Genomic DNA, 27,620 nt, shown 5'->3' on the forward strand with positions numbered 1-27,620 from the left:
GGTGACTGTAAGCCTCTGTATCTCAACCAGGAAGCAACCCAGCTGTCTCTAACCTCTCACTGCCTTAATGTTCAGAGTCTAGGCTGTCATGAGAATAGTAGTGTAACGACTACGTACCCTCTCATAAGCTTTGCATCTGCATACATGGTGCTCCTCGCTCTCTACCTCCACAAATCCTCTCTTCAGAGGATATTGGCAGCTTGGCCAGCCTCAATCTCTAATTTGTGTGATGATACTCTAAGCTGCAATGGCTGTCCTAATATGATGGACTTCATGGTTTTATGGTTGTTGGTAACAATCAATTACCAACAACCAATATTTGCAAATCCTGTTTGAGTTTTCCCTTCTTTTTGTTGTCAGTCGCTGTACTTACCTTTGTCCTGATGGTTGTCTTTAGCTGATGAAAAAGAACTTTTCTTGCTGCTCCATCAATACTTTCAAGGTTACTGCATTCTTCAATTTGTATGTAAAACATCTTGTTATTGAAGTCTGTGCTGCAGCTGGTTTGAGTGATGGGGAAGGTCTTGTCAAAATTTGTCTTTTTGTGTGTGTGTGTGTGTGTGTGTGTGTGTGTGTGTGAGGCTGCATTATGAAAGGTAAGCACAGGTGGTCTCTGCAAGTTCAGTCTTTCTTTTTGTGATTCATAAACTTGGTATTAGAATTTATTCAAAACAGGCGTATCGCGAAGCTTCTGGCACAGTATGTACAGCTGATGTGGAATCTGAAGATCCTGCTCAACTAGCAGAATCACTGGCCTTCGGACGAGCATGCGCAAGGTTTGGGCTGGGCCTATATCTTCACCACGAGCAATGACAGAGAAGGGTGCCTGTAGATAAGCGGTTGCGGCTTGTACATTCACGTTCATGTCCTAAGTTCAGTGTATTCCAAAATATACATGTACATGCTAAGAAGCGAAACAGCGCTCACCTTATCTGAAGCACCTTCTCTCACCTTAGATCACACAGAATAGGATTGGAGTGCTCGTAGTAAAGATTTAGTCTTTCAATACACAGTAATCTTGTTCACTACCAATTTTGAAGAGGATACCTGGATTTGAATGGCCCAAATGAAGATCTGGTCTCCAATGCCAGCAATGTAGTCGCTGTCTTAAGCATGACAATTCAATTGCTGGAGCTTTAGAGTGGAAGGAACTCAAAAATGAAAAACGATGCTTTAGCTCTGCAATTGTTTTCCCCTTTGTTCTGTTAAGAGTGGCCATCTTGTAGTGCACTAGTAGTCTATTGTCCTGGGCATCTCTCTCTCTCTCTCTCTCTCTCTCTCTCTCAATGTTGCTTGCTTCCCATTTTCAATCCTTTCCTTCTTGGATCTGAAGTGGGAGGATGTCAAGGGCAAACATTACCACACGCTTGAAGAGGAACAGCTATATGCATTCGTTGGCATGGAAACTTCTACAAAAATAGCAATATAAGACTACTTTACTGTGGGATTACCTTTCTTATTCAATACATAGAAGGATGTATGGAAAAAATAGCATTCGCTATAAAGGCACTCGTTTTGCAACTACAACAAGGTATATCCAATTCAGCCAATGTTTTGGAAGAGGCTTTTGAAAATTAAATCTGCAAGACATGCTGTTTCACGCTGTGATCGGGCAGCTGGAACCAAATTCGTTCAAGTTTGTGGAGTGATTTGTTTGGTTAATTCCATCAACGATTGAGACCTCAGCCTGCTAATTTGTTATACAAAGGATCTACTGCGAGACAACATTTTCGCATGTAGCTTGGTAACTTTTGTACTGAAAGAAAAAGTGTTGAAAACTTGATGAGATGCTGTGTTTTGAGGAATTTCTAGGTATTCAAACAGCCGATATGGAGGAAAGTGAGAAATCAAAAGTTAAGATGTACACAACATCAAAAGAGGAAATGCATGCCTTTTTTAAAGCGGAGGTGAATGTAATGGAATCTGTAGTGCAGAAGAAATTTCATGATGCATTTGCCGTTTTTGAATCATGAGAGGATGAAAGCAAGAGTGGGTGACAAAAAAACTATGTCCGAAGCATAGCTATTTTTGGACCAAATATGGACCCAAATGAAAAAATCTAGGGCATGTTATATATCACTAGATAGCTCTTCAAAAGGAGTTCCTAAATCTGTAATAAATAAAAAATTTAGGATTGATTTGTAAATATTTCACCAATCCCCACTTTGAAAAAATAGCTATTGACAAATAGCTTCCCGGCCTTAAAAGTGTACCACCATTCATGCTTTCACTTGGGAATAAAAAACAAAAAAGTGCATAAGGAGAAAGATGCTTTGATTCAAGATCTCAAGGGGAACTTGTTGTGTGTAAGAGTAAGCTTGATGCAAGTGACAAAAACTCAAAGTGGTACAATGGGTCCACATTTACAAGGAGAAACAAAAGAGTTGAATTCACATGTGGAGAATATATTGAAGGCACAAATTGCTCCGATTAGACATAGGTGATTTTGAGGAGACTTTTAGAGGATGATTTGTTGCCCTATATTCAAAAACTCATGAATGTAAGTCAAGGACTTTGCCTGCCATCTCAAGGTATTCATGGGAATCAACTGTAAGGAAATATGCTTGTGGGAATACTGATAGAGGGTCAAGAGGAGTTGCCATAGTTACACAAAGGAGTTACATCCTATTATATTAGATAGTATGGAGGGCTGAGAATGCTCTCTAGATGCGGGGCAAAGTTCAGATAGGGCATTGCCATCCTCTTTACATTGCCGAATGCTACTTTGCACCTTCTTCTTCATAATATGCTAGCCTAAATGGAAAATTGACTTAGGTTATCATGGATGATGATATTATGGAGTACTCTAGAGTGAGATATATTATGTTGATTTATGAGATGGACTCTCTATTGTGACCCTCGTTTCCATAATCCTTGAGTATCAAGAATCACTTATTAGTTCCACAAACCCCACACGATACGTTTCTTTTCGTCCCATAGGTCATATTTTACCTTCAAGGATGATAATGAAATCTCTCTCTCTCTCTCTCTCTCTCTCTCTCTCTCTCTCTCTCTCCTTCTTCTTCTTCTTCTCTAGAAAACTAGTGCTTGCACCCTAAGCATGACATAAAATGGCCATTGGCCAACATACAAGATCATGGAAAAACCTCTGAAGAATATGCAATGAAATTAAAGGAATGAAATACCCATACAAATACATGATTCATCAATGATAAGATTCAAATCATTCATCAAAAGTAGGATAGAAACCTCTTGTAGTGTGAAGCCTACACAAATCAATAAAATCCACCCTATAGGAGCTCATAGAAACCAAGGGAATGAGAAGCCTACAAAAGTGGGGTAGAAGCCTCTTGTAGTGTGAATCTTGCACAAATCATAGAAACCTAGGGAATGAGAGATCCTTACAATGTGCCTCAAAACGCATTTTCATTCACTACTTTAAGCTCTATGTTACACACCAAGGTAGGATGCATACCTATAGTCATATTGTAAGAGTAATGAGGGAATCCACTTATCCTCCACTATTAAGACCAAGGGAGGTACCAAGATAAGGAACTCTTTGACCATACCAACCTCCCCAAGCAATCACTAATATGACGCTCCTACATACATGAGAATTGGACAAAGCTTTGTCTAAGGTTTGCAAACAATTAAGTGATCGTGGGTGCTCTCTTTGGACCTAAAAATATTGAGCCTCATGAAGGAGAATATTGAATGAACAAGATGTCCATATACATAGAGGCCCATTCCTTAAAGCTTGGGAGGTCTCCATAGGCATAAAGCATAGAAACAAGCAAGAAACCACATGGATTGAGAAACATCTTATGGTGATGCAAAACCCACTGAATAGTCAAACTCCTTGGCTAATTAAGGAGACTTCGGATCCTACAATGAGAGGCACCTGTGGTTGCACCTTTAAGGGTCAATAGAAAGAAAAACTAGATACAATGTGGGTGCCTTAGATAGATCTTGAAGTACCTTTGACTACCTTATCCTTGTCCTTTGCATGTTTGTCTAGAACCTTTGGCTGAATCTTTGGCTCTTGGTTTGGTAACCTCTCATCTCAAGGCCTATCTAGGGGCTAAGTTGTATCCTCAGTATGCTTGTCCTTCATCCTATGTGCCTGTTTGTCTTTGTCTCTTCCCTGTTAAACATGGTGACAATTTTTATTGACTTTGATCCCTATAATCTATGTCGAGTTGGGAATGTGGTGCCTTACTACTAAGCAAAACTCTTTTATGCTTGTCTTGGCTAAGAAGAAAGATTGAGCCGACCAAACTTTCTCTATTGTTACACCCTTAAAAAATCCATCACGAAGTGACCCATCATATGCATCTCAGGCACTAGTTTGGTGTACCCATTACCAAGATAATGAACGTACCACCCCCTGCCACTCAAAGAGTCAAAGTTAATAGTCTTTGGAGACTTTATGGTTGGGGTAAGAACCACCTTAATGGATGGCATAGATGTCTTAAGCTGCACTAACTACATAAAAGGTATGGAAAACATCATTGTCATTGGCCTCAACATGCCAAACAAGCTAAAATGTGCAAGTAAATTTGGAAATACGATCTTCATTGTGTATTAGGAACATGACAACTCTCTCTCTCTCTCTCTCTCTCTCTCTCTCTCTCTCTCTCTCTCTCTCTCTCTCTCTCTCTCTCTCTACCTTCTATTGATTAACACCTTGAGGGCACACACTCCAAGATAAAAGGTACAACACAAATCAAATATTGCTCCACAAAAGTCATACAATGAAAAAAAAAGGCTATAAATTGTCCTTCAACCTTTCATATCTCCTAGCATAAACAACTCTATGAGATACAAGAGGTGGAAAGCTCCTCTTGTGTCGTGTCATCAATATAGCTACATGAGTATCATCTCTATCAGCCTGTGTAGGAGAAAGAATCTTGTGAGTACTAGAATCCCTACACCTGTAAACCATAGTAACTTGAGGGAGCTTTCATTTGTCTCCTTTTCCTTGCCTCTCTTCTTCAAGGTCAATGAGTCTAAGATCTTTGAGTCTTTCCTAATTGCAGGAAGTGTGAGTTTGCACATACTGCATCCTCTCCGGGCTAATAAAAAATCAAAGGAATATACACAAGGCTTGTCCAATGCTATTGGCAAAGGCCTACAGTGGTGTATACTCTTTTTGTTAGCAAAAAATGCTTTTGGTATGTCAAATCATATAATTTTGGATTAATTGATAGGAATAGTGATCACTGATTTGTAGTGCTACTCTTTGGATGATAAATTTCCGTTTTATTATGTTAAAAGATGGAAAAGTAAAGGTGTAAGGGTTTAGTGTTTGAGTTTCAATCATATGATATCTCATTCTTGGATTCTTAAGACACTTCCACTTTAATGCTTATAAAAACCACTCACACATTCCCATTATCAATGTGTAACTACTTTTTTTTCAAAAGGAAAAATCTTGATCCATGGTGGAGCTAGTAATCGTGAACCACTCATTTATCATCCAGAAGGAAAATTTTCACTATCATAAAAACATCTAGTTTTGGTAACAAAAGAGTATACATCAGTACAGACTCCACCCTTTGAACAAGCCAAAAAATTGGAGGAGATATTCCCCGAATATGCTTCCAATCTGAGCTGACTGATCTCACCTCAAATTTACTGTTGATCGAGGGCACGAAGACAGTAGTGACGATTTCTCGCATCAATGCTATGGATTTCTGAGAAGTCCATTGGATTTGGGTAGCAAAGTACGCATGCCTCTCAAACATTTGATGGCTTTAGTTCCACTTGGGACATTTAGTTATGTTATACATTTCCATTAAAAATTTGCAAAAACTCCGTTATCTTAGCATGATTACAATTCAAAAACTCAGCTTCATGATATGTGGGTTCCCACCACACCTAGTTTTGCAGAACAAGCAATCTCCATTTCGATCGCGAGCAGAGGAAAGCAAAGCAGATTTATGGGAAGAGCTCATGCAATGCCGTCAATGATGAACAGAACCAAAGCATGCAAATTGTCATCATCATCCACAATTTTATACTGATGCTTTACTCTAGAAAGTAACCATTGCCAATACATGCCTGCTTGTCATTCAAAAATGCATTTCTGCTGAAAGAAGAATACACAAAAATGTGCTATAGATGAAATTGGTACAAATTGTAGTTGTTTGATCATAGGATGGAGTCATTTAAGTTAATTTTTACTATTTGAAAGGTGCAGATAAAAAATGCTAATAGTGTACATTTCAACTCATTTCAAAAGATGGAAGTGTTGCATGTTGAGGCCAATGCAGATGTTAACACAAACCAAGAAGAGTAGACATGCTGGTTCGCACAAAAATCTGAGAAAGGGGATTTTGCCATCGCCACAGTTAACATAATTGTGAAGCCAAAGGCATAATCAAATCAAAGAACAAGCTATTTGAAGGTTAATATTGGTGTCAAGCGTGATTTTACAGCTACAAAATAGTGTCATTATAGGTTATAAGCAGAATAACTTCTCAAGGGAAGGGGGGTGGAGGTATAGAACTGAAACTTGGATCTGCTCCTGGGACATAATCATCAGTAGAGATAAGTAACCTTGAGCCACCAACAATAATAGCCATTCCGTCAGGTTGCTGTGAATCCCCTCTCTCAACGTGCGAGATGACTTTCTGATTGTGGCTTCCTGCAAGAACAGCCCTACCGTTTTCGGACTCGGAATATGCTTGTTCTTCCTCCCTTGTCTGTTGAAAGCACATTGCATAAGCGTGATTTACATTGACAAAACTGCATACTGCATGCAAAGATGCATATATTGAAGAGTTCTTTACCTCTGATGTGTGGGCTAATAGCAAAAATGTATCCCAAGTCCACCTTGCTGCAATAAGATCATAACAATGAAAAAAGTCAATCTACATGTACGCATAGCCTGGACAAGGCTCAAGAGATCTGGCTCATGCCCATGCAAAAGTTACAACCTCTGACGATATATATACAAAATGTTCAATTGCAAGAGTGTGTGCATGAAGTTCCAGTTCAACTCCTTTTTTACTTTAAATTCTTGCATATGATCATTAATTGAATGTCATTAATATGCATTAAAATGTTTAATTGCACGTGCGTGTGCATGCAGTTCCAGTTCAACTCCTCTTTTACTTTAAATTCTTGCATATGATCATCAATTGAATGGCATTAATATGCATCAGGACCAACTCACAGCATGTTGGCAGTTCATCAGGTAGCACGAGCACAGATTCGGACTCCAACAACCCCGTCACCGAGAAGTTGACGTTCAGTAAGTATGACAGTAAGATGGATGCTAGTGTTATTCATTCTTGGTTGCATCAATTTAATGCTTATTTTGCGACAACTAAGCGAATAGCAAGGTTTTGACGGCAGCCATGTACCTTGCAGGTGATGTCATTAATTGGTATCACGCATGGCAAGAGGCACAGTTGACCGCGCACTTAGAGGAAGCCGAAGAAGGCGTGCCCCTTTCCTTCAATTGGTCCGACTTTCAAGACAAGCTCAAGGCGCGGTTTATGCCTCCTCAGTACCTAGCGCAGTTGAAAGAAGATTGGCGCAATCTCAAGCAAAATGGTATGCCAGTCATGTCTTTTTCTAACAGTGTTTTGCAGCTCGACACCCAATTATGCAAATCGGATGATGAGCGCAAAGAGGTATTCTTTTCGAGCTGGACGAATATATCAAGTTTGATGTAGAAGTCTTCGACCCCGTGGATCTCAACAAGGCGGTAGCAATTTCTCTCTCCCAAGAGATGAAGCACAACAAAGAAAAGCCTAAGGAGAACAAGTCTTCTCACAGTACCTCTCAGACTCCTCAGAACCCACAAAACGGTAAGAACGGTAAGAATGGTAAGAACGGTAACTCTTCTAGCCAATCTTCCTCTAATCCTTCGGAAAGAACTCTCAAAATGAATCTACGGGTAAAGCTAACACACTTGCTAAACCTAAGCTCACCCCATATGAAAAAGCTGCACAAGAAATTATAGGAGGGTACATAACGGCAGAAGAACAAGTCTCGATGCTATTAGTGTCACGTCAAGGGTCATGTAAAGAAGACATGTCCTAAGAATGAATCTAACGAGCCTAAAGAACCTATAGAACCCACATCCTCTGTTAATGCCATCAATGAGAACACTCGTGTGTCCCAAGTTTTTCATGATCCTCTCATTGCTGAGTCTCTCATGAAGTGTTATGGTCATTGAATGGTCAACACATGGTGGTCTTGTTTGATTCTGGTAGTATGCTAAGAATGAATCTAACGAACCTAAAGAACCCATAGAACCCACATCCTCTGTTAATGCCATCAATGAGAACACTCGTGTGTCCCAAGTTTCTCATGATCCTCTCATTGCTGAGTCTCTCATGAAGTGTTATGGTCATTGAATGGTCAACACATGGTGGTCTTGTTTGATTCTGGTAGTATGCATGATGTGATTGGTGACTCTCTTGTCGAAAGAGCCCGCTTGGAGGTTCGCAAGACATCTCATCTCGAGGTGTTGGGCTTCGCTCCCGGTATGGACTCTCTCATTACACGAGAATGCCTTGATGTGTTATTCACTGTTCAACAAGCGCCCTTCAGCAGAAAATGTAGTGTCTCCTCTTTCAGGATGTGATATGATTCTAGGCATTCGATGGTTTGCTGAGCATAACCCTCTCATTGATAGGGCAGACAATACTCTCACTTTCAAGGTCAAAAGTGACTCTCCCATTATCATTCGTGGGAAGGATGTAATTCATTCTTCACCTCTCATTTCTCATGTACAGGCGAAGCTTGAAAAGAAACACGAGAAGGAGACTCTCTTAGTCCTTTCTTCTCCAAAGCACGACACACATGTTTTGCATGATAGAGATGTGATTGTTCACAAGGATGATGGTTTAGATGATGATTTTTCTAGTGAAGCTAACCTCATTGCAAATACAATCAATCACGAAGGACCGATCTTGGCTCTCGAGTCGAGATCCAAAGAACCCACTCGGGAAGTATTGTATGTTCGCATGATTAGTCAGCACGCATTGTTCGAGTGTTTCATTCGTGACGGTTTCTTGTATTTTCGTCACCATCTTTATGTGTTCCCTTTTCACACGCATGCTGTATTGTACGATGCACACGACTCACTCACAGATGAGCACGGATGTATGCGGATCACTCTCGAAAAGGAAAAAAGTTTGCATTCAAAGAATTCTCGTTGTTTTCCGATTGTCTGTTTTGTCAATCACTTTTACATGTCTCTTCCTTGGCATGACACAGTCTCAAAAAGAACACAAGAAAGATTGATCATCAAGCATCGGCATTTTCATTGTGATTTGCCACAGTTGATAGATTTAGAGTTCGACCCCATTTTTTGCGGGTGTTTGGTGAACGGTTTGACACTCCGTCACTTTGTTCATCTACATTGCATGCGCAGTCTTTTCGGAAGAATAGTATTTTTCCAGTCACTCTACATGGAATGGGTATGTTCATGATTTTGTATTGGAAGTGGTTTCAAAACATTTTCTCCTCGGAGATTCTTGAAGAAGGTGGACCTACGTCCATAGCCAAAGTTGGAACATTGAAGCAGCCACATATCACTTTGTGTCGCTTTCGGGGCGGCCCAAAGAAGCAAGCATTGCAGACCTTTATGAAGTTCAAGTATCGCATGACCCACGCATTAGAGTGGGCCGGCAAAGAGTCCTTTCCAGGATTCCAGACGTTGTTGGTGCTCTCCCTCGACACCATGCAGCTCGGTACCAGTACCTCACTTTGAAAAGGAGCGGATGTCACGTGCACATCTAACCCTATGTGCATGTGGACAAGCTACTTCAGGTCCAAGGTTCAAGTCACCTTGGGAAGTGTTTTGGCACCTTTGTGAGCCTGTTCGCAAGCCATACATGTCCAGGCACTTAGAGTAGTTGCATATCCTCTGGTTGCACACAGCATGATCATCAGCATGACAGTCAGTACCCATCATAAGCATTTTACAATGCACAGAACCCATTTTCCCTATTTTATCCATTTTTCTTCTTATTAATAAGTGACTTTGTTGGGAAACTGGGTAGGGCAAATTTGCTAAGCTCTGTAAAAGAAACCTAGCGCTAGCACTTTCTGGCAGAAGAGGCAACAGAAGTCCACCAACTTACAGTGCACCTTCTCAGCAACACCGGCAAGTGACCTAGCGTTTCCAGCCAACAGCAGATCAAGACCAGCGTTTGGCTTCAATTTCAACCTAGCGTTTTCAGTAGTACCAGATCAACCCTGGCGTTTGTTGGGTTAAAGACCTAAATAACCCCTTTTTGTACATTTTTGTACTTTGTCCACGTTCATATTAAACCTAGACACATTTTTTAAAGGTCACTTATAATAAAAGTGGGAAAACCCAAAACTCACTTATTGAGTTTTCCCCAAAAACGTGAGCTCTCTCTCTCCCCCTCTTCGTTCTGCTAGCGCTTCCCTTCTACAGCACAGTGCCTCCGCTTCAAGCCTCAAGGCCTGCACATCTTCGCGTGCTCTATCACTCGCACACACCGCCGCGCGCTCATCAACTGGTATCAAAGCCAAATTAGGGTTTGCTCCCAAACCTGCAAACGCTAATTTTCAGCCAAGGAGGTCAACTTTCACGCGAGATTTTGCAATTTCATCGCCAAAGGACTCGTCCCCGGACACTAGAGAGCTCCCGGTACGCCAAATTGACCTAAAACAGGCTGAAATTAGGTCAAAATCAGCAAATTACAGGTTATGACAGCAAAATACAGGTTTTGCAAATGATGTATTAAAGTGTGGGAACACTTTTGCTAAGTTCCCGCTACCCGAAACACTGAAATTGCCGAAAAACAGGTCCTAAAACAGGTGTTTTCAGCAAATTTCAGATTTACGCAAGTTTTTGCAAGTGTTTTTATGGTGCGACTACATTGGGGAAAGTGCAAATTGATGAATCTACGTACGTTTGACAAATTTTGGCTATGTATGACCATTTGTGGCTCAATTTCATGCAATTTGATGCTACAAATTGGGGCTTTTGCTCTTACATGCTTCTAAAGGCTGCGCATTAGCTTTATGTATATTTTGTGAGGCTAAAAACAACTAAATTTGTTGTTTTTTAGCACAAATTCGCTCGCTGAAATTTCCTGCGCATAAATTTCAGAAATTGATTTTTGTGCCCAAATCGACCTATTTTGCCCCAAATTGCTCCTGTGACCATTTGGAGTTGTAGTGCACATCTATGTGAGGCTATACTCCGGTTTTTGTGCATTTTGCCCAAAAATTCAACGTATTAGCCCTCTTATTCGTGCAACTATGGCCTCATCTTCTTCGGATGTGAAGAATCTCTTCGAGATTAGGAGGTTCGATGGAACAGGCTTTGACCTATTTCTTAAGAATTGTGAAGGGGCACTTAAAGCCACAGAATATGACGGATGAAGCATGGATTAGCCTCAACAAGAAGGTTGTTACATACATTAAAATGGCCATGACCGATGAGACAGTCATTGATGTGAAAGGTCTCACAACTGCTTTTGATGTGTGGCAGAAGTTAAAGGGAATGTATGAGAATACAACGCCTGTCAACCAAGTGCATTTGATGCGAAAACTTGTTGGCATGCAACTAGATGAGTCCAAGGCGCTGCAAAGCACTTGTCATTGTTCGTAGGTACTTTGTCGCAATTACAGGATTCAGGCTCGCCCCCTTTTGATGATAAGCTGAAAGCTATCTTCTTGCTTATGACCTTACCTGAGTCATGAGAAACATTGGTGGTTTCATTATCCAATAACCCCAATTTGACCTTTGATGGTGTTAGGGGTTATATCTTGAATGAGGAAATCAGGAGGAAAGCAAGTGGAGAGGAAGGCAGCTCTGCCAATATGGTTAGAGGTAGGACAGTAAAGAAGAATGCTTATGCACAAAGGAGTAACAGTAAGAGTAAGGAAAGGGGAAATGCCAGCAAAGGCAAGGGTGATGTGACTTGCTATCAGTGTGGCAGGAAAGGTCACAAGAAACCCGATTGCAGGTACTACAAAGCCAAATTAGAACGGAAAAAGAATGGCGGAGACAAAAAGAAAGAGAAGAAGGAAGTCAAGACAGATGCACAGGATAGCTCAAAGGACAAAGAGAAGGCCAATGTGGCTTCTAGTGTTGTGATTGAGGAGCAGTCACATGTAGAGGACATCTTGTGTGCCACTTTGTCAGACGATGATGCTTATGACATTGATGCCTCTCTTAATGTTCATTCACAGGATAGGCAGATCACCAAGAGTGATCTTCTTGGTGATCTTATTGATGCTTTGTTGACTGTCAATGATGCATTATCCTAGACTTGGATTGTTGATTCCGGTGCTTCATTTCATGTGACTCCTATCAAGGAGTGTTTCTCTACTTTTGATGCAGGCAAGCGTTGCCATGTATACCTTGGAAACAATCATGCATGTTCCATTGAGAGTATTGGCACGTGCATCTCTCCATAGATGGCACAAATGAGCTTGTCTTGCATGATGTTAGATATATGTCGGGAATCAAGAAGAGTCTGCTTTCTGTTGGTCAAATGGATATGCATGGTTACAGCATCTTGTTTGAGAGAGGATCATGGAAAATGACTAAAGGTTCAAGGCTGATTGTAAAGGGCACAAAGAAAGGGATACTTTATTGCGTTGCATGGAAAGGCCGTGTTGGGCAAGTCTATTGCATTGGTTGAAATTAACTCTCACATGGAGTTGTGGCACAAGAGGCTTGGCCATATGAGCCAAAAGGGCCTTTCTAAACTTTGTACTTTGAACAAGCTTGATGCTAAAGGCACAAAGCTTGACTTTTGTAATGAATGTCAATATGGCAAGCAAGTAAAGCGTTCTTATTACTCTGGTGTCTCTCGTAAATCTTGTGTGCTTGATCTTGTACATTTTGATGTATGTAGCATGCCTACTAAGTCTATGGGAGGTGCATGTTATTTTGTCTCCTTTGTTGATGATCATTCTAGGAAAATTTGGGTTTATTTGCTTAAATCTAAGGATGAAGCCTTTACTGCGTTTAAGAGATTTCATGCATTTGTGACCACCCAAACAGGTAGAAAGCTAAAATGCTTGCGTACGGACAATGGGGGGGAGTTCACAAGTGCTGAATTTAACAAATTTTGTGAAAATTTGGGCATTAAGAGGGAGCTTACTGTGCCATACAGTCCCTCTTCTAATGGTGTGGCTGAAAGATTCAATAGGACACTTTGTAAGAGGGTGAGATGCATGTTGTCCACAGCTAATCTCTCTCATGGATTTTGGGGAGAAGCTTTGAAAACTGCAGTGCATATATGCAATCGATCCCCTCACATGTCTTTGAAAGGTGACATCCCTGAAGAGGTTTGGTCTGGCAAGCCTGCTTCATATTATCACTTACGCATTTTTGGTTGCGAGGCTTTTGTGCATGTCAGACCCGAGTTGAGTAAACTAGATACCAAATCCATTAAAGGCCTTTTCATGGGATATGGTGAAGAAGGCGAAATGGGTTACAGGATTTGGTTACCTCAGCTCAAAAGGGTTGTACGCAGCTGGGATGTTGTTTTTAATGAGGCAAAGCTGCTTCAAAACAATTGTGCCTCAAAGCATGACCATAAAAGAGTCAAATTTCAGCATGACCAGCCACCTGTTAGGCCTATTTTTGACCCTCAGGATGCACCACATATGGCTGAAAATATAGATGATCCAGTGGTGTTTGGGCCAGATGATGTTGAACAGCAAACTGAGGCTCCTGAAGGGCATTTGCAGCCACGAAACAATGCTGAAAATGGTGCTGAAAATGATGTACAGCAGCCCATTGTTGATGATTTTATTATGCCACCTGATGTAGACCCATTACCGGATAATGTGGATCATTGGGTGAGGCGGTCTACTCGTCCAAGACGGACTGTGAGTAGATATGATCCCTCTTTGCATTACATTATGTTGACAGATGAGGGAGAGCCTCTTACGTATAAAGAGGCAAAGACATGTAAGTCAAGCAATAAGTGGGAGCTTGCAATGCAAGAGGAAATGAAATCCTTGTATGCAAATGATACTTGGGATCTTGTGCCATTGCCTAAAGGGAGAAAGGCTCTTCCTAACAAATGGGTATACAAGATTAAGATTGTGGATGAAAAACCCAAGTTCAAGGCAAGATTGGTTGCAAAAGGATATGCACAAAAAGAAGGAATTGATTTTCAAGAAATCTTTTCTCCCGTTGAAAGGCTTACAACTTTACGTGTCCTTTTTGCTCTCGTCGCGATGCTTGATTTGGAATTGAATCAAATGGATGTAAAGACAATGTTTTTACACGGTGACATTGAAGAGGACATATACATGAAACAACCTGAAGGTTTTGTAGTTCCTACACATGAACTTGTATGCAAACTGAAAAGGGCTCTGTATGGTTTGAGACAATCATCACGGCAGTGGTATAAGAAGTTTGACACTTTTATGCTGTCTCAAGGCTTTAAACGCAGCCATGCAGATCATTGTTTGTATACGAAAAGGGATGAAGATGGTAGTCCCATCATACTTGTTCTCTATGTTGATGACATGCTGCTTGCCGGGAAACATAAGACTAGTCTTGATGCTCTGAAACGTAAGCTAAATTCAACATTTGCTATGAAGGATTTGGGTGATGCATAGCATATTTTGGGCATGCGTATTAAAAGAGATAGAAAGCTGAAATTGATGTTTTTATCTCAAGAAAGGTACATTGCAAAAGTACTTGACAGGTTTAATATGGCTGATGCTAAGCCTCTTGGAGTACCTTTACCTCCATACACTAAGCTTAGCAAAGCAGATTGCCCAAAGGATGAGGTGGCATTGAAAGCAATGAAGGGAATCCCTGATGCATCTGCTTGTGGTTCTCTTATGTATGCTATGGTTTCCACTCGTCCCGACATTGCTTATGCAGTGGGAGTTGTTAGTCGATACATGTCGAATCCTGGAAAAGCGCATTGGAAAGCTATCAAATGCATTCTGAGATATTTGAAAGGTACACAATCAAAGTGTATCTGTTATGGCAAAAGTGACTTAAAGTTGCAGGGATATTGTGATGCAGACATGGCAGGTGGCATGGATAACAGGAAATCTACCAGTGGATATGTATTTGCCATTGCTGGTGGTGCAGTCTCTTGGTGTTCTAGGTTACAAAAAATTGTGGCATTGAGTACTACTGAGGCTGAATATATTTTAGCCACAAAGGCTTCAAAAGAGGTCATTTGGTTGGGCAGACTTGCAAAAGAACTTGGCATGTCTGCTCATACACCCGTGTTGGGTTGTGATAGCCAGAGTGCTGTCTATTTAGCCAAAAATGCCATGTTTCATGCGCGTACCAAACACATAGATGCACGGTACCACTTCATACGACAGGTATTGGAGGATGGTCTAGTCAGCTTGACTAAGATCCATACACAAGATAACCCTGCAGATGTTCTCACCAAGAGTCTTGCTAAGGCTCAACATCAGCATTGCATACAGCTGGTGGGAGTTGGTTAACTTAAAGGCGTCATTTATGCCTTTAAGTGGGAGATTGTTGGGTTAAAGGCCTAAATAACCCCTTTTTGTACATTTTTATACTTTGTCCAGGTTTATATTGAACCTGGACATATTTTTTAAAGGTCACTTATAATAAAAGTGGGAAAACCCAAAACTCACTTATTGAGTTTTCCCCAAAAACGTGAGCTCTCTCTCTCTCCCTCTTTGTTCTGCTAGCACTTCCCTTCTGCAACACAGTGCCTCCGCTTCAAACCTCAAGGCCTGCACATCTTCGCGTGCTCTATCACTTGCACACACCGCCGCGCGCTCATCAGCGTTTTTGCAGATAGCATCAACGTTTGCAGTTTCCTGGCGATAGATCAACTTAGCATCAACGTTTTCAGTTTTCAGCACTTAGACACAACAGATCCCGCCCCTAGCCTTGCAGATCTCACCTACCCACAGTAGATCCTCGCCGCACGGTCGGATCAAGCAGCGTTTCAGTTTCAATCTGCTGTCCGCAAATTTCAGCATCTGCGTTTTCAGCGCATCGTCGTGGCGTCATCGCCGTCCTCACCGACACACTTTCAGAATTCAGCCCCTAGCGTTTTCAGATTTCAGACCGTCCTCGTCGTCGTCGTCATTGTCGTCGACATCGTCGGCAAGTCCATTGCATCTAGACCATTGTACCAGATTTGTGCAATCAATAGCATAGACCTCTCTCGCCATAGAGAGGGGGGCCCTTGGAGGAGGGTTTGAGAACCGTCTGATGTCGTATTCTTTTCTCTCTCAGTCTTAGCACCTTCATTCACAGTGTCATTCACTTTGTTGTGCTCATTGCACTCTCTCACTAAAGGACGGAATGCACTCCCTTCCATAAGTAAAAGGAACCCTTGAGCACAGTTCTGAGCACTCATCTTGAGCAAAGTTCAACATTCACTTCCACTGCACCTTACATCTACGTTGGCGATCTAGTGATTACAGGTAGCCATGTTGAGCACATCCACAGTATTATGGCAACCTTGGCAGAGGTGTTTGAGATGACAGATCTTGGCTTGCTTCATCATTTCCTTGGATTGGAGGTTTGGCAGACAAAGGGGGGCATCTTCCTCTCTCAGGAGCGGTATATCCAGGAATTATTGGAAGCATCTGGTATGACCGAGTGCAACTATATCTCTACTCCCATGGATCCCAATTAGAAGTTTGATCTTCCTCTTTTAGCAAATGCAACAGAGTATCAAAATCTGGTTGATTTTCTCAGTTAGATACTCTAACATCCAATTTGATGTCAGTTTCCCGGTGGGTCTTCTGTCACGAGTCTGTGGTAATCACTAACCTTAGTTGCTGGTTTCTTTCCCTTGATTTTTATTTTATTTTGGGACCCTCTTTTTGAGGTCACAAACGGTCGGACATTGGTGACCAGTGTGAAACGGCCGATGGCCGAGAGTTTCACCCGCAGTCGAGAAGGACAGGTGGCCACTAGATGGTCGGGCCAATCAGCACTGAAATCCAATCACTAAAAGGTTGGCTAGGCTCAGTTCAAAGTCATTTAGGCCCCTCGCTACACTTTTTAAGGTGGTGGATACTAGGAATTTAAACCAAAGGGAGTAAAGTGGCACAAGGCAGTCGGGGAGCTGCATGCAGGCAAACACGACTTCCAGAAGCCTCATCCAAGAGGAGGGGGCGCCCAAAGTTGAGGGTGGAGGCTGATTTTCAGCATTGTAATAACAAAGTGTGTGTGAATAGCGCGTGCAGGTTTCACAGCTTTAATGGAAAGCTTGCCTTCTCCCTTGTCTCATGTAGCGCGATGATTTTCTCTTGCGCATCTCTTTCTCCCCTTTGCACATATGGTAATGCCCCACTAGTTGGACTTCTCAGTTGACCATGTATAGTTCTAAGGGTTTTATGCGCGTTTGCCAAGGCAATAGCCTTCTGAACAGGTACAAGATTAGCTGATTACTAATCCCCCACAGGTACGCACAGTTCCATCGTGAAGAATCGCGAAAACGAAGAGTTTTCTCACGTGGAAGCTCGTCCGTTTCAAAGGGGAACTATCCCATTGCGTACGGGAGCGTCTAAGACACGCGTAGACGTGTTCGCTCCGCCTACAGAGGCCTCCAAGGTTCGGAATGCTGCCACTTTCTTGAAAGGAAATGCGCGTTAATGGTGGACGACATTGTTGATGCAAGGACAGGCACCCGCCACATAGGTTTACTTCAAGCAAATGTTTGCATCTGCATGGCTGTCAAATGAATTTGAAGCCGATGTCATGACGGATTGGCACCAACTCAGTGAAGCTTCTTGCAAAAGCTTAGAAGAGTACAATCGGAAGTTTTGCAATGCTAAGTTTTGCCTGGCGTTTTGCAGTTTTGCAGACCTAGCCTAACGTTTGCAGATTCTGGCGTCAGATCAGCCCCAGCACATCAGCATTTTCAGTTTTCAGCACTTAGCCACAACAGATTCAGCCCTTAGCCTCGCAGATCTCACCTACCCGCAGCAGATCCTCGCCGTACCATCGAGTGAGCCAGTGTTTTCAGATTCAGCCCGCTGTCCGCAGATTTCAGCATCTGCGTTTTCAACACATCGTCGTCGCGTCATCACCATCGCCGTCCTCACCGACAGTGTTAGAGATCAGCAAAAAGTCAGTGTTTTGCAGATTTCAGCATTTCAGCCCTAGCGTTTTCAGATTTCAGCCCGTCCTCGTCGTCGTCATCATTGTCGTCAACATCGTCGGCAAGTCCATTGCATCTAGACCATTGTACCAAATTTGTGCAATCTATCGCATAGACCTCTCTCGCCATAGAGAGGGCTGTCTGGTGTCGTATCTCTCTCTCTCTCTCTCTCTCTCTCTCTCTCTCTCTCTCTCTCTCTCTCTCTCTCTCTCTCTCTCAGTCTCAGCACCTTCATTCACAATAGCGTTCACTTTGTTTGTGATCATTGCACTCTCTCACTAAAGGAACCGAAGGCTCTCCCTTCCGTAAGTAAAAGGAACCCTTGAGCACAGTTCGGAGCCCTCATCTTGAGCAAGAACAACTTCACTTCCGCTACACCCTTACAGTCGAAGTGGATGCTTTTATCTATAGACACTTATGTAAAAAGGATCCGGGGAGAACTCTAGGGAAGCTCACATATATATTAATAGAGACACTACAGGATGTAGCAACAGAGGCATACCCACACACTGAGTCTGGGCAGCAACGAAATTCTGAGAGCATACACAGAATATCCACCACGGCCCGACTTCAGAGGGAGGTACTTCTGGAGTCATTAGTCGCAAGCAGTCACGAATTGCTTCTCAGCGTTTGGTACGACGGAAGAAGAGGGCATTTCTAGCTCGACCAGAGCAGGATTTATATCATTTGTTTTTGAGCTAGGATTCAGGCGAGGCATGGCAACTCTTCCATGAGCACTCTCCCCCAACAGTCATCACTTCTACAGAGGTATGGGGTCAGTATGCATCATCCCTCTACACAATCTCGAGGCAGCCACCTGTTCCAAATCCGCTAGAGCCATGCCTACACACCTTTGCTTTCTTTACCGCCGAGATGGTAAAGAAAGCCATTAACAGCATGAAGACCGGGAGAGCATATGATCACTATGGCCTAGTAGCATAGTATTTTATACATTCCATAGATCTGCTTGCAGAGCTTCTAGCAGTGATGTTCAATCGTGCAATGTGCGAGGGCCTACCTAATACTTGGAGTTTGTCCACTATCATACCTATCTTCAAGTCAGTGGACCCTATGGAGCCTAGGAATTACCGCACTATCATGATTGGACACCAATTGGCACGATTGACGCATCCATCCTTGAGAAGCAGTTAAGTAGATGGGCAGAGAGAGAGGGTGTACGAGCAGCAGGACAAGCGGGTTTCAGGGGAGCTTTCTCTACTCTTGATCATATTCAGACACTCAGAGCCATTATTGAGTAGGGGAGATCACGTGGGAGATGGCTCTATTGTTGCTTTGTGGACTTCCGCAAGGCTTTCGATATAGTGCCCAAAGCTAGATTGATGCGCAGCTGTGGGGGTACCCAAAGAGTTGATATGGGGATCAATGCTCTGTACAAGTCAATAGTGGGGCATGTACACACTCTAGAGGGGATTTCTAATTTGGTTCACTCCACTATTGGGGTGAAACAGGGTTCCCCGCTCTCTCCTACACTATTTGGCATGTATGTGGATGAGATTTCTGAATACAATGAGAGGGATGGTGATAGAGGAGCACAGTTGGCAGAGACATGGATCCCAATATTGTTATATGCTGATGATATTGTGTTGATTTTTTGACTCCCCGAAAGGGATCCAACGTCATTTAGATGTTTTGTACACATTTGCCCACGATAGTGGATTGTCTGTTAACCTGGGGAAAACCAAGGTTATGGTGTTTAACACCACACCACAGTGGGCCAGGAGGTCAGCATCCACTTTTACATATGGCCAGGAGACGGTGGAGTATACAGATGCATACATGTATCTTGGGGTAGTCTTCAGTGGACCGGTGTTTTCATTGAGGAGAACAGCAGAGACTAGATTGACGAGAGCTTATGCAGCATTGGATTGGAGAAGATGCGTGCGTAGGTTCAGTTTCAAGAACCTCAACAAAGCTGTGGCTTTTTGACACTCTAGTGGCTTCAACTATGCTTTATGGGGCTCACATTTGGGGACGCTCGGTAGACCACCATGGAAGATCCGGTAGCACAGATGGATGGAGATCTATGGACAGGCCTCTAGTCTCTATGATCTCTCGGCTGATTCGGGCTAAGGCCTCAGTGCCACATGAGATTATTTGAGCCGAGCTAGCTGCCCCCCCTCTCGTAGTTGAGGCCCTTACTAGATCAGTTTCCTTCATGCATCATTTATGGGACCTCCCAAGAGACAGATGTGCTCGGCTAGCCCTTGAGTCATCCCGACAGCTAGGACTACAGGGGGACACAGCATGTTAGTATGGGCAGATGACATCATGGTTTCAGTCACATGGCTTCACCATGAATAGACTGCCCCTATTCCAGTACTCCTTCGATGAACCCTCCCTTTCTCTTACACGGACAAAGATCACTAGACCTTTACGTCAGGATTTGATTCAGCTAGATACGAGAAGCACATGGATACAGACGACACAAGAGTTGGGCACAAATACGGCTTTCTATAGAGAGCATCTTCTCCAACTGACAAAGGATGGATATGTGATCAGACCGGCCTATATGGACACTCATTTATCCTATGGGATACGATGTGCTATGGTCAGATGCGCACGTCATTGCATCAGCTAGAGATTGAGACTGGCAGATTTAGGAGAGTACCAGTAGAGGCTAGGATATGTCAGTTGTATCATATAGAGCCAGAGACAGAACTACATCACATTTGTCATTGCCCGGTATACTATGAGGTACGAGGCCGCTTTCACTGTCTGTTCAGAGAGGGCTTTGGATCGTTGGCTAGAGTCATGAGATATTAGGATCAGAGATGCCTAGGGTTGTTTTTGCTAGAGCTGTGCAGACACAGGGAAAGTCACTTGAGGAGACCAAGTAACGTGAGACATTTACAGAGGGAGATCACTAACATTTAGAGAAGCGACTCGACAACCAGATGAGCATGCACAGCAGACTTCAAAGCCCACTTTTACCAAAGGTATATTAGTGGACAGAGCCACTGAGCTATGGAGAGCTAGGTGTCCACGTTTACGAGGCGACCACGACATTGACGAAGGCTTCACTAGAGAATCACGATTATTCTAGCACGATATGAGAGACGCCCAGTACGACTATTTACAAAGGTGGACATTGACAAATCTCTTAAGCGACCGATGCAATACTTTCTCGGACAACGCCCAATCCCGGGCATTCTCAGGCATTAGCGATGATGATGATTTTAGTTTTTTAGTTTTAGTCTTTGAACTTTCACTTTACTGCATTTTATTTTTGTACCCAGACATTGGATTAGATACACAAGGATTGTATCAGTTTGGTCTCATAGGTCATTTTGGCCTTTTGAAGACCTTTAATATAACATTTCATTTCATCATCTCTCTCTCTCTCTCTCTCTCTCTCTCTCTCTCTCTCTCTCTCTCTCCCACATTCTGACACTACGAGCCATTATTGAGGAGGGCAGGTCACATGGGAGACGGATATGTAGCTTTGTGGACTTCCGCAAAGCATTTGATACAGTGCCCAGAGCTAGATTGATGCATAGACTGTAGGAGATGGGAGTATCCACAGCGGATTTGGGGGATCATGGCATTATACAAATCAGTAGCAAGGCACGTACGCACTCCAGAGGGGTTATCTACATTGGTTCACTCCACTATCGGGGTGAAGCAAGCTGCCGGCTCTCTCCTATTCTATTTGGTATGTATATGGATGAGGTTTCAGACTATACTGAGAGAGATGGTGATAGAGGTACACTGCTAGCAAGGACATGGATTCCACTATTGTTATATGCTAATGACTAATGGTGATCTCCGACTCTCCGGAGGGGATGCAGCATCACTTGGATGCTCTGCACAAGTTTTCCCATGATAGTGGTTTGTCTGTCAACCTTCGTAAAACCAAGGTTATGGTCTTTGACACCACCCCACAGTGGATCAGGAGATTAGCACCTGCATTCACATACGGCCATGAAACAGTAGAGTATACAGATGCTTACACCTACCTAGGGGTGGTCTTTAGTGGGCCAGTATTTTCACTGAGGAGAGCAGCAGAGACTAGACTGACCAGAGCCTATGCAACATTGGGTGGATTGGAGCGGATGTGTTCACAGATTCAGTTTTAGGAACCTCAAACAAAGCTCTGGCTTTTTGACACTCTGGTGGCTTCCGCATTGCTCTATGGAGTTCAGATATGGGGGCCTTCACTGGACCATCATGGGAGATCAGGTCACGCTGATGAATGAGACATTGTATCAAATCCACCATGTTGTAACTTTTTGGTCTCATCGGTAATTTTAGCCTTTTGAAGACATTAATATAGCATTTCATCTCTCTCTCTCTCTCTCTCTCTCTCTCTCTCTCTCTCTCTCTCTCTCTCTCTCTCTCTCTATTAAGCAACAAAGTATGCGTCGCAAGGCATATGATGTGAAGATCGCACTATTAAGCAATAAAATATGCGTCGCAAGGCATATGAGGAAAAGAATAATAAAAACAAGGAGATCTCTCATGAAGAAAATGTGCCCAAGGAGGAGGCAAGTCTCTCAAGCAAATAGGGATGCGTGACCTATGAGACCGAGTTACAATTGAAAATATGCTTTTGGAATTGTAATGGATACCCATGGAATGCGGGGGTTGGCATTGATGAACTAACAAACAAAGCCGATGTTGTACTTCTTGTTGAAACTTGGGAGCATGATACACAAAGGATTAACGGCTTGGAGGATTACAATGTACATTCATTGATGTGGTCAAAGAATCTCAAGCAACGAAGAGGACAAGGAGGGTTAGCATGTATGGTTAAGAAAGGATTGGAAGATTTTGTATCAATTGTGAAAGATGACAAGTACAAACGTTATGTATGGCTGAAAATTATGACACCAAAAAGAGCACCCATTTTTGTAGCCGGTTGCTACATTCCTCATCATGATTCTCCCTTTTATGCTTGCATGGATAGAGATCAACCATTTTCTGATTTGGAAGAGGACATTGCTTATTTCAAAGGTGAAGGTGATGTTATTGTATTTGGGGATATGAATGCTCGTACAAAAACATTGCAACATGATACTCAACAATTTGATATGCCATACATTTCAAGGGAGTTGGAGGAAGTTCACTTGTATGATCGTACTTCAATGGATGAGAAAGAGCCGGATCACTATGGAAAGTTACTTTTACACATGTGTAATAGCACGGGTATGCTCATTGCCAATGGTGTATCTTTGTGGAGTGGAACCAATGGATTTACATGTAGAAGACATAATGGGGATAGTGTGATTGACTATATGCTACTCTCTGAAGCCATCATGTATCGCATAAAGAGTTTTATGTTTGGTCAATGGACCCCGGAGTCCGACCATCGCACCTTATGTATTGACCTTTCATGTGGAGAAGCAACTAAGCATGATAATCTCAGCCAAAGGAAAGAGAAGTTATCACTATGTATGGATTTCAAACGGGCACCAATGTACATTGAAATGGTTGAGCAAAAATTATGGATGACAAAGCTTCAATGTGATGCACCATTGGAAACTAAATGGGAAGCTTTCAAGAAAGCTATTTGTTCTTGTGCGGAAGAATGCTTTGCCATAAAGCATCTCCATGGTATCAACAAAGATAGATCACGCAAAAGGTGGTTTGATAAAGAATGTCAAGATGCTCGAAAGTCCTTGATAAAGCTTGATGCAACTATGGACAAAGACAACTATCAAAGTCATTTGCATACATACAAGGCATTGATTCAAAAGAAGAGAAGAAGATGGGAAGTAAAGCAACAAGAATTTCAAGTCCAAGAAAAGGCACATGCATGTGGAAGATTTTGGAGAAACTTGAGAGGCAAGCGGGTTGAGAATTTTGGTAACTTGAGTCTAGTGGATATGTACACACATTGTAGGCAATTATATGAGCAAGAAAATACTGAAAAAATGCCATTTTATGGTTCACTCCCATGTATGCCGTCTTTTTTTACTATTGAGGATGTATGCAGTGGGCTTGAAAAGTTGGCCACTCGCAAAGCGGGAGATCTTCAAGGTATCAAGCCGGAGATGATCAAATGGACGGGAGATTTTACACATGAGTGGATGTGCGATATGTTCAACCTTGCACTTCAACATGGTATGCCTTATGATTGGAGTACTAATTGGGTTAAGCCTTTGCATAAAGGAGGGGATGTAAAGAATGTAAGCAACTACCGGACTATAATGATTGGGTCTCTTATGGCAAAGTTGTTTGGGTGCATAATGGAGATGAAATTGAGTGATTGGGCTGAAGAGAATGACAAGCGTGCAAAGGGACAAGCGGGTTTTCGTCGATGCCATAGCACCATTGATCATCTTGTCACTCTTCGTGTTCTCATGGAGGAAAGTCGGTTGAAAGGCAAGCGATTGTATTGTTGTTTTGTGGACTTTAAGAAAGCCTTTGATATGATTCCACGTAACAATTTGTGGAGAAGGATGGAAGAACTCCAAGTGCCAAGTGAGTTTATGCTTGCGGTTTCTCGAATCTATGAGAAGGTGATTTGTCAATTGCGCATGGGAAGAGAAATTTCAGAAATTTTTGTAAGCACTATTGGGGTTAAACGAGGATGTCCATTGTCACCAACTCTCTTTGGTCTATGCATCGATCAATTGGAACAAATGGTACTTGACTTCATGCAAGAAGAAGGCATTGAAGAGGTCACTATTTGCAATGCGGTAATCATGCTTTTGTTGTATGCGGATGATGTAGTGCTTCTAGCACACACTTTAGAAGATGCTCAAAAGCTTATGGTTGTCCTTGAGAACTTTTGCTTGCATAGTGGGCTAATTGTAAATGAATCCAAAACAAAGGTTATGCTTATGAAAACCAACCATAAGGAGAAGCCATGCATTGTGTACAACAACGAGACACTTGAAGTTGTTGAGAGCTTTAAGTACCTTGGCCTTGAGGTTCCATCCAATCACAAGTGGCATGAATGTGCTATGCGTCGTTTGGAAGCGGGAAAGAGAGCATATTATGCATTTGAGAACATGTGTAATGCGGGAAACATCAAGTGTTTGGTTCTCAAGAAGTATCTTTTTGATACATTGGTGACACCGGTTCTTCTTTATGGAGTTGAAGTGTGGGGCGGGAGCATCTCAAAGTCTACTTGGAAAGAGTTTGAGAATGTCCAAAAGCGTTTTCTTACAAACTTTCTCCAAGTTAAGACACAAACACCATATATACTCCTACTTCTTGAGTCGGGATCTCTTCCAATTGAGGTTATGGGCATGGAAAGGGTTGTGGAGTACATGATAAAGATGCGTCAAAACCCCTCACATCGACTTCCTACAATTGCATGGGAAGCAAGCAAAAAAGTTCAAAAGACGCATAAAAGCAAGATCTTGAGCACGGGATGGATGCAAGACATAAAGAAGTGGTTTGGGAGATGGGATGCATTACACTTGCTACATGATGCTTCAATTGACTCTCAAGTGAATGAAGCTTTTCTACAACGCCAATGTATTACTGCTTGGGAGAAATCCGGTGGGTCACGCTTCATACATTACACCACCTATATTGCCCCCAACTACAAAACCATGTTCTTCGCTGAGAGAGAAAACCGTACTCACACTTACATGCTTGAGCCTATTCCCTTGTCCGCGATACGCACTATCGCAGCAATTCGGCTTAGCTCCCATTTCCTTCGATGCGAGATAGGGCGTTGGGGCAATGGAGAAGAGTCAAATCGATTGTGCACATTATGCTCACTGCAAGTTCGAGAGTCTGAGTACCACACACTACTAGAGTGCTCAGCTTTTGATCACATCCGAACTTGCTTCTCTCACATTTTCAGCCATAACTTAGACCTACACACTTTCCTCTCCCGGCCAAAGTGTGGGCTCTCCATTGCGACTCTCATCACTACAATTTTGGAGCATCGAGAGTCACTCATCAGCCATACACATACTACATCACATGTAACTTTGGTCCCATAGGTCATATTTGACCTCCGAGGACGATAATAAAATCTATCTATCTATCTCTCTCTCTCTCTCTCTCTCTCTCTCTCTCTCTCTCTCTCTCAGCTTTTGGTCACATCCGAACTTGCTTCGCTCACATTTTTGACCATGACTTAGACATACACACTTTCCTCTCCCAGCCACAATGTGGGCTCTCCATTGCGACTCTCATCACCACAATTTTGGAGCATCGAGAGTCACTCATCAACCACACACATACTATATCACATGTAATTTGACCTCCGAGGATGATAATAATCTCTCTCTCTCTCTCTCTCTCTCTCTCTCTCTCTCTCTCTCTCTCACACACACACACACACACACTCTTATCTCATGGGATAAGATGCGCTATTGGACAGATACGCACATCCTCACATCAGCTCCAGATCGAGACTAGCCGATTTCAAGGGGTGCCGGCAAAGGCCAGGATATGTCACCTATGTAACTTAGAGCCAGAGACAGAGCTGCACTACACATGTCACTGCCCTGTATACTATGAGATACGCGGCCGTTTCCACTACCTGTTCAGAGAAGGTTTCGGACCTTTTTCTAGAGTCATGAGATACAAAGATCAAAGGTGTCTCAGATTATTCCTGCTAGAGCTGTGCAGACTTAGGGAGAGCTTGCTGAGGACATCAGGGAAAAGATAGTCTCAGAGACGAATCACAGATTTCTTTACGCCAGCCAAAGGAGAGCCAATAGAGCAATCATTACAACAGATCTCAAAGCCTACTCATACTAGAGGTATGCTGCTTGACCGAGCCATTGAGCTTGGCAGATCTAGACACCCACGACCTCGGGGGGTCTCTCACTACCGACGAAGGCTGCAACAAAAGATACAGATCACTCTAGCTTGACATGCAAGACGCCCAACCAAAGTACTGACCATGGAGGAGGTCGATGAGATCCGACAGCGACCCATGAGAGATTTCATATGAACCCACACTCCCCATTTCCTTTTTTCTTTAGTGTTTTAGTGTTAGTTCTTTGTAACTTTGTAATTTCCTTACTCAGACATGGTATGAGATTCACCAATTGTAACTTCTCTCTCTCTCTCTCTCTCTCTCTCTCTCTCTCTCTCTCTCTCTCACACACACACACACACGAGACGCCCCTATCTAGCTGACGCTAAATCTATGGTAGTCATTGAAATCCCCGTGACTGTAATTGAGGCATGCATTGTGTGGAAGCCCGTTCTTTGACTGTCCCCCCCTTTCTCCGCAAGAGCCTAAGTGAGTGAGTGTGTGTGTGTGTGTGTGTGTGTGGGTGGAGAGAGAGAGAGAGAGAGAGAGAGAGAGAGACGCACCTGCAGCGACGTGCAAGAGAAGAAAGAGAAGGAGCACGACGGTGCAGAACCTCACTGAGTTCGCCATCGTTTCGCAAACCACAGGAGAGGGAGAGAGAGAGAGAGACGACAAGAGGAACATGCTGCAGCTGTATGGATGATGGGTAGGCAAACCGAGAGTATCTCTAAAGTCAAAACCTTATACTCATTGATGGACCAAGCTGGACCAATGTTGACACCAGTGTCCAACAGGGCCTAAAATTGACACCTGTTTTTCTGTCAAGGGCCATTTTGCCTGTCAAAAAAGGTTCTAGAAAATTCACTTGTCAA

General features: G+C 42.8%; 2 protein-coding genes across 3 annotated transcripts in view; one reads left to right on the forward strand and one right to left on the reverse strand.

Annotated features, from left to right (window-relative positions):
• The window catches only part of LOC147436916 (DNA repair RAD52-like protein 2, chloroplastic), an 82,948-nt gene extending 81,718 nt beyond the window's left edge, over window positions 1-1,230 (forward strand). Inside the window, exon 4 of one of the 2 annotated variants that reach the window (XM_086486317.1) lies at window positions 660-1,230. In XM_086486317.1, the coding sequence (XP_086342443.1) occupies window positions 660-713 (54 nt within the window). In that variant the 3' untranslated portion in view covers window positions 714-1,230. The remainder of the gene's footprint in view (window positions 1-659) is intronic. The other variant, XM_086486316.1, reaches the window with a different exon arrangement.
• A 5,041-nt stretch (window positions 1,231-6,271) lies between these two features.
• LOC147436918 (uncharacterized) lies at window positions 6,272-27,475 on the reverse strand. Its single transcript, XM_086486318.1, has 3 exons — window positions 27,312-27,475; window positions 6,756-6,802; window positions 6,272-6,668 (listed from the first exon to the last, which is right to left on the reverse strand). The coding sequence occupies exons 1-3, from the start codon at window positions 27,430-27,432 to the stop codon at window positions 6,444-6,446; spliced, it is 393 nt and encodes a 130-aa protein (XP_086342444.1). The 5' UTR covers window positions 27,433-27,475; the 3' UTR covers window positions 6,272-6,443.
• Between the last annotated feature and the right edge of the window lie 145 nt (window positions 27,476-27,620).

The sequence above is a fragment of the Adiantum capillus-veneris genome, chromosome 17 (genome assembly GCF_014529385.1).
Source record: "Adiantum capillus-veneris isolate H3 chromosome 17, ASM1452938v2, whole genome shotgun sequence".
In the NCBI taxonomy this organism is placed as follows: domain Eukaryota; kingdom Viridiplantae; phylum Streptophyta; class Polypodiopsida; order Polypodiales; family Pteridaceae; genus Adiantum; species Adiantum capillus-veneris.

Bases quoted from the DNA above. Each gene is read 5' to 3' on its own strand.
- LOC147436918 (XM_086486318.1), bottom strand. From the start codon at position 27,432: ATGTTCCTCTTGTCGTCTCTCTCTCTCTCTCCCTCTCCTGTGGTTTGC. The intron at 6,803-27,311 runs GTGCGTCTCTCT...ATCTTATTGCAG, and splicing joins TCTCTTGCACGTCGCTGCAG to CAAGGTGGACTTGGGATACA. The intron at 6,669-6,755 runs GTAAAGAACTCT...TGCTTTCAACAG, and splicing joins TATTAGCCCACACATCAGAG to ACAAGGGAGGAAGAACAAGC.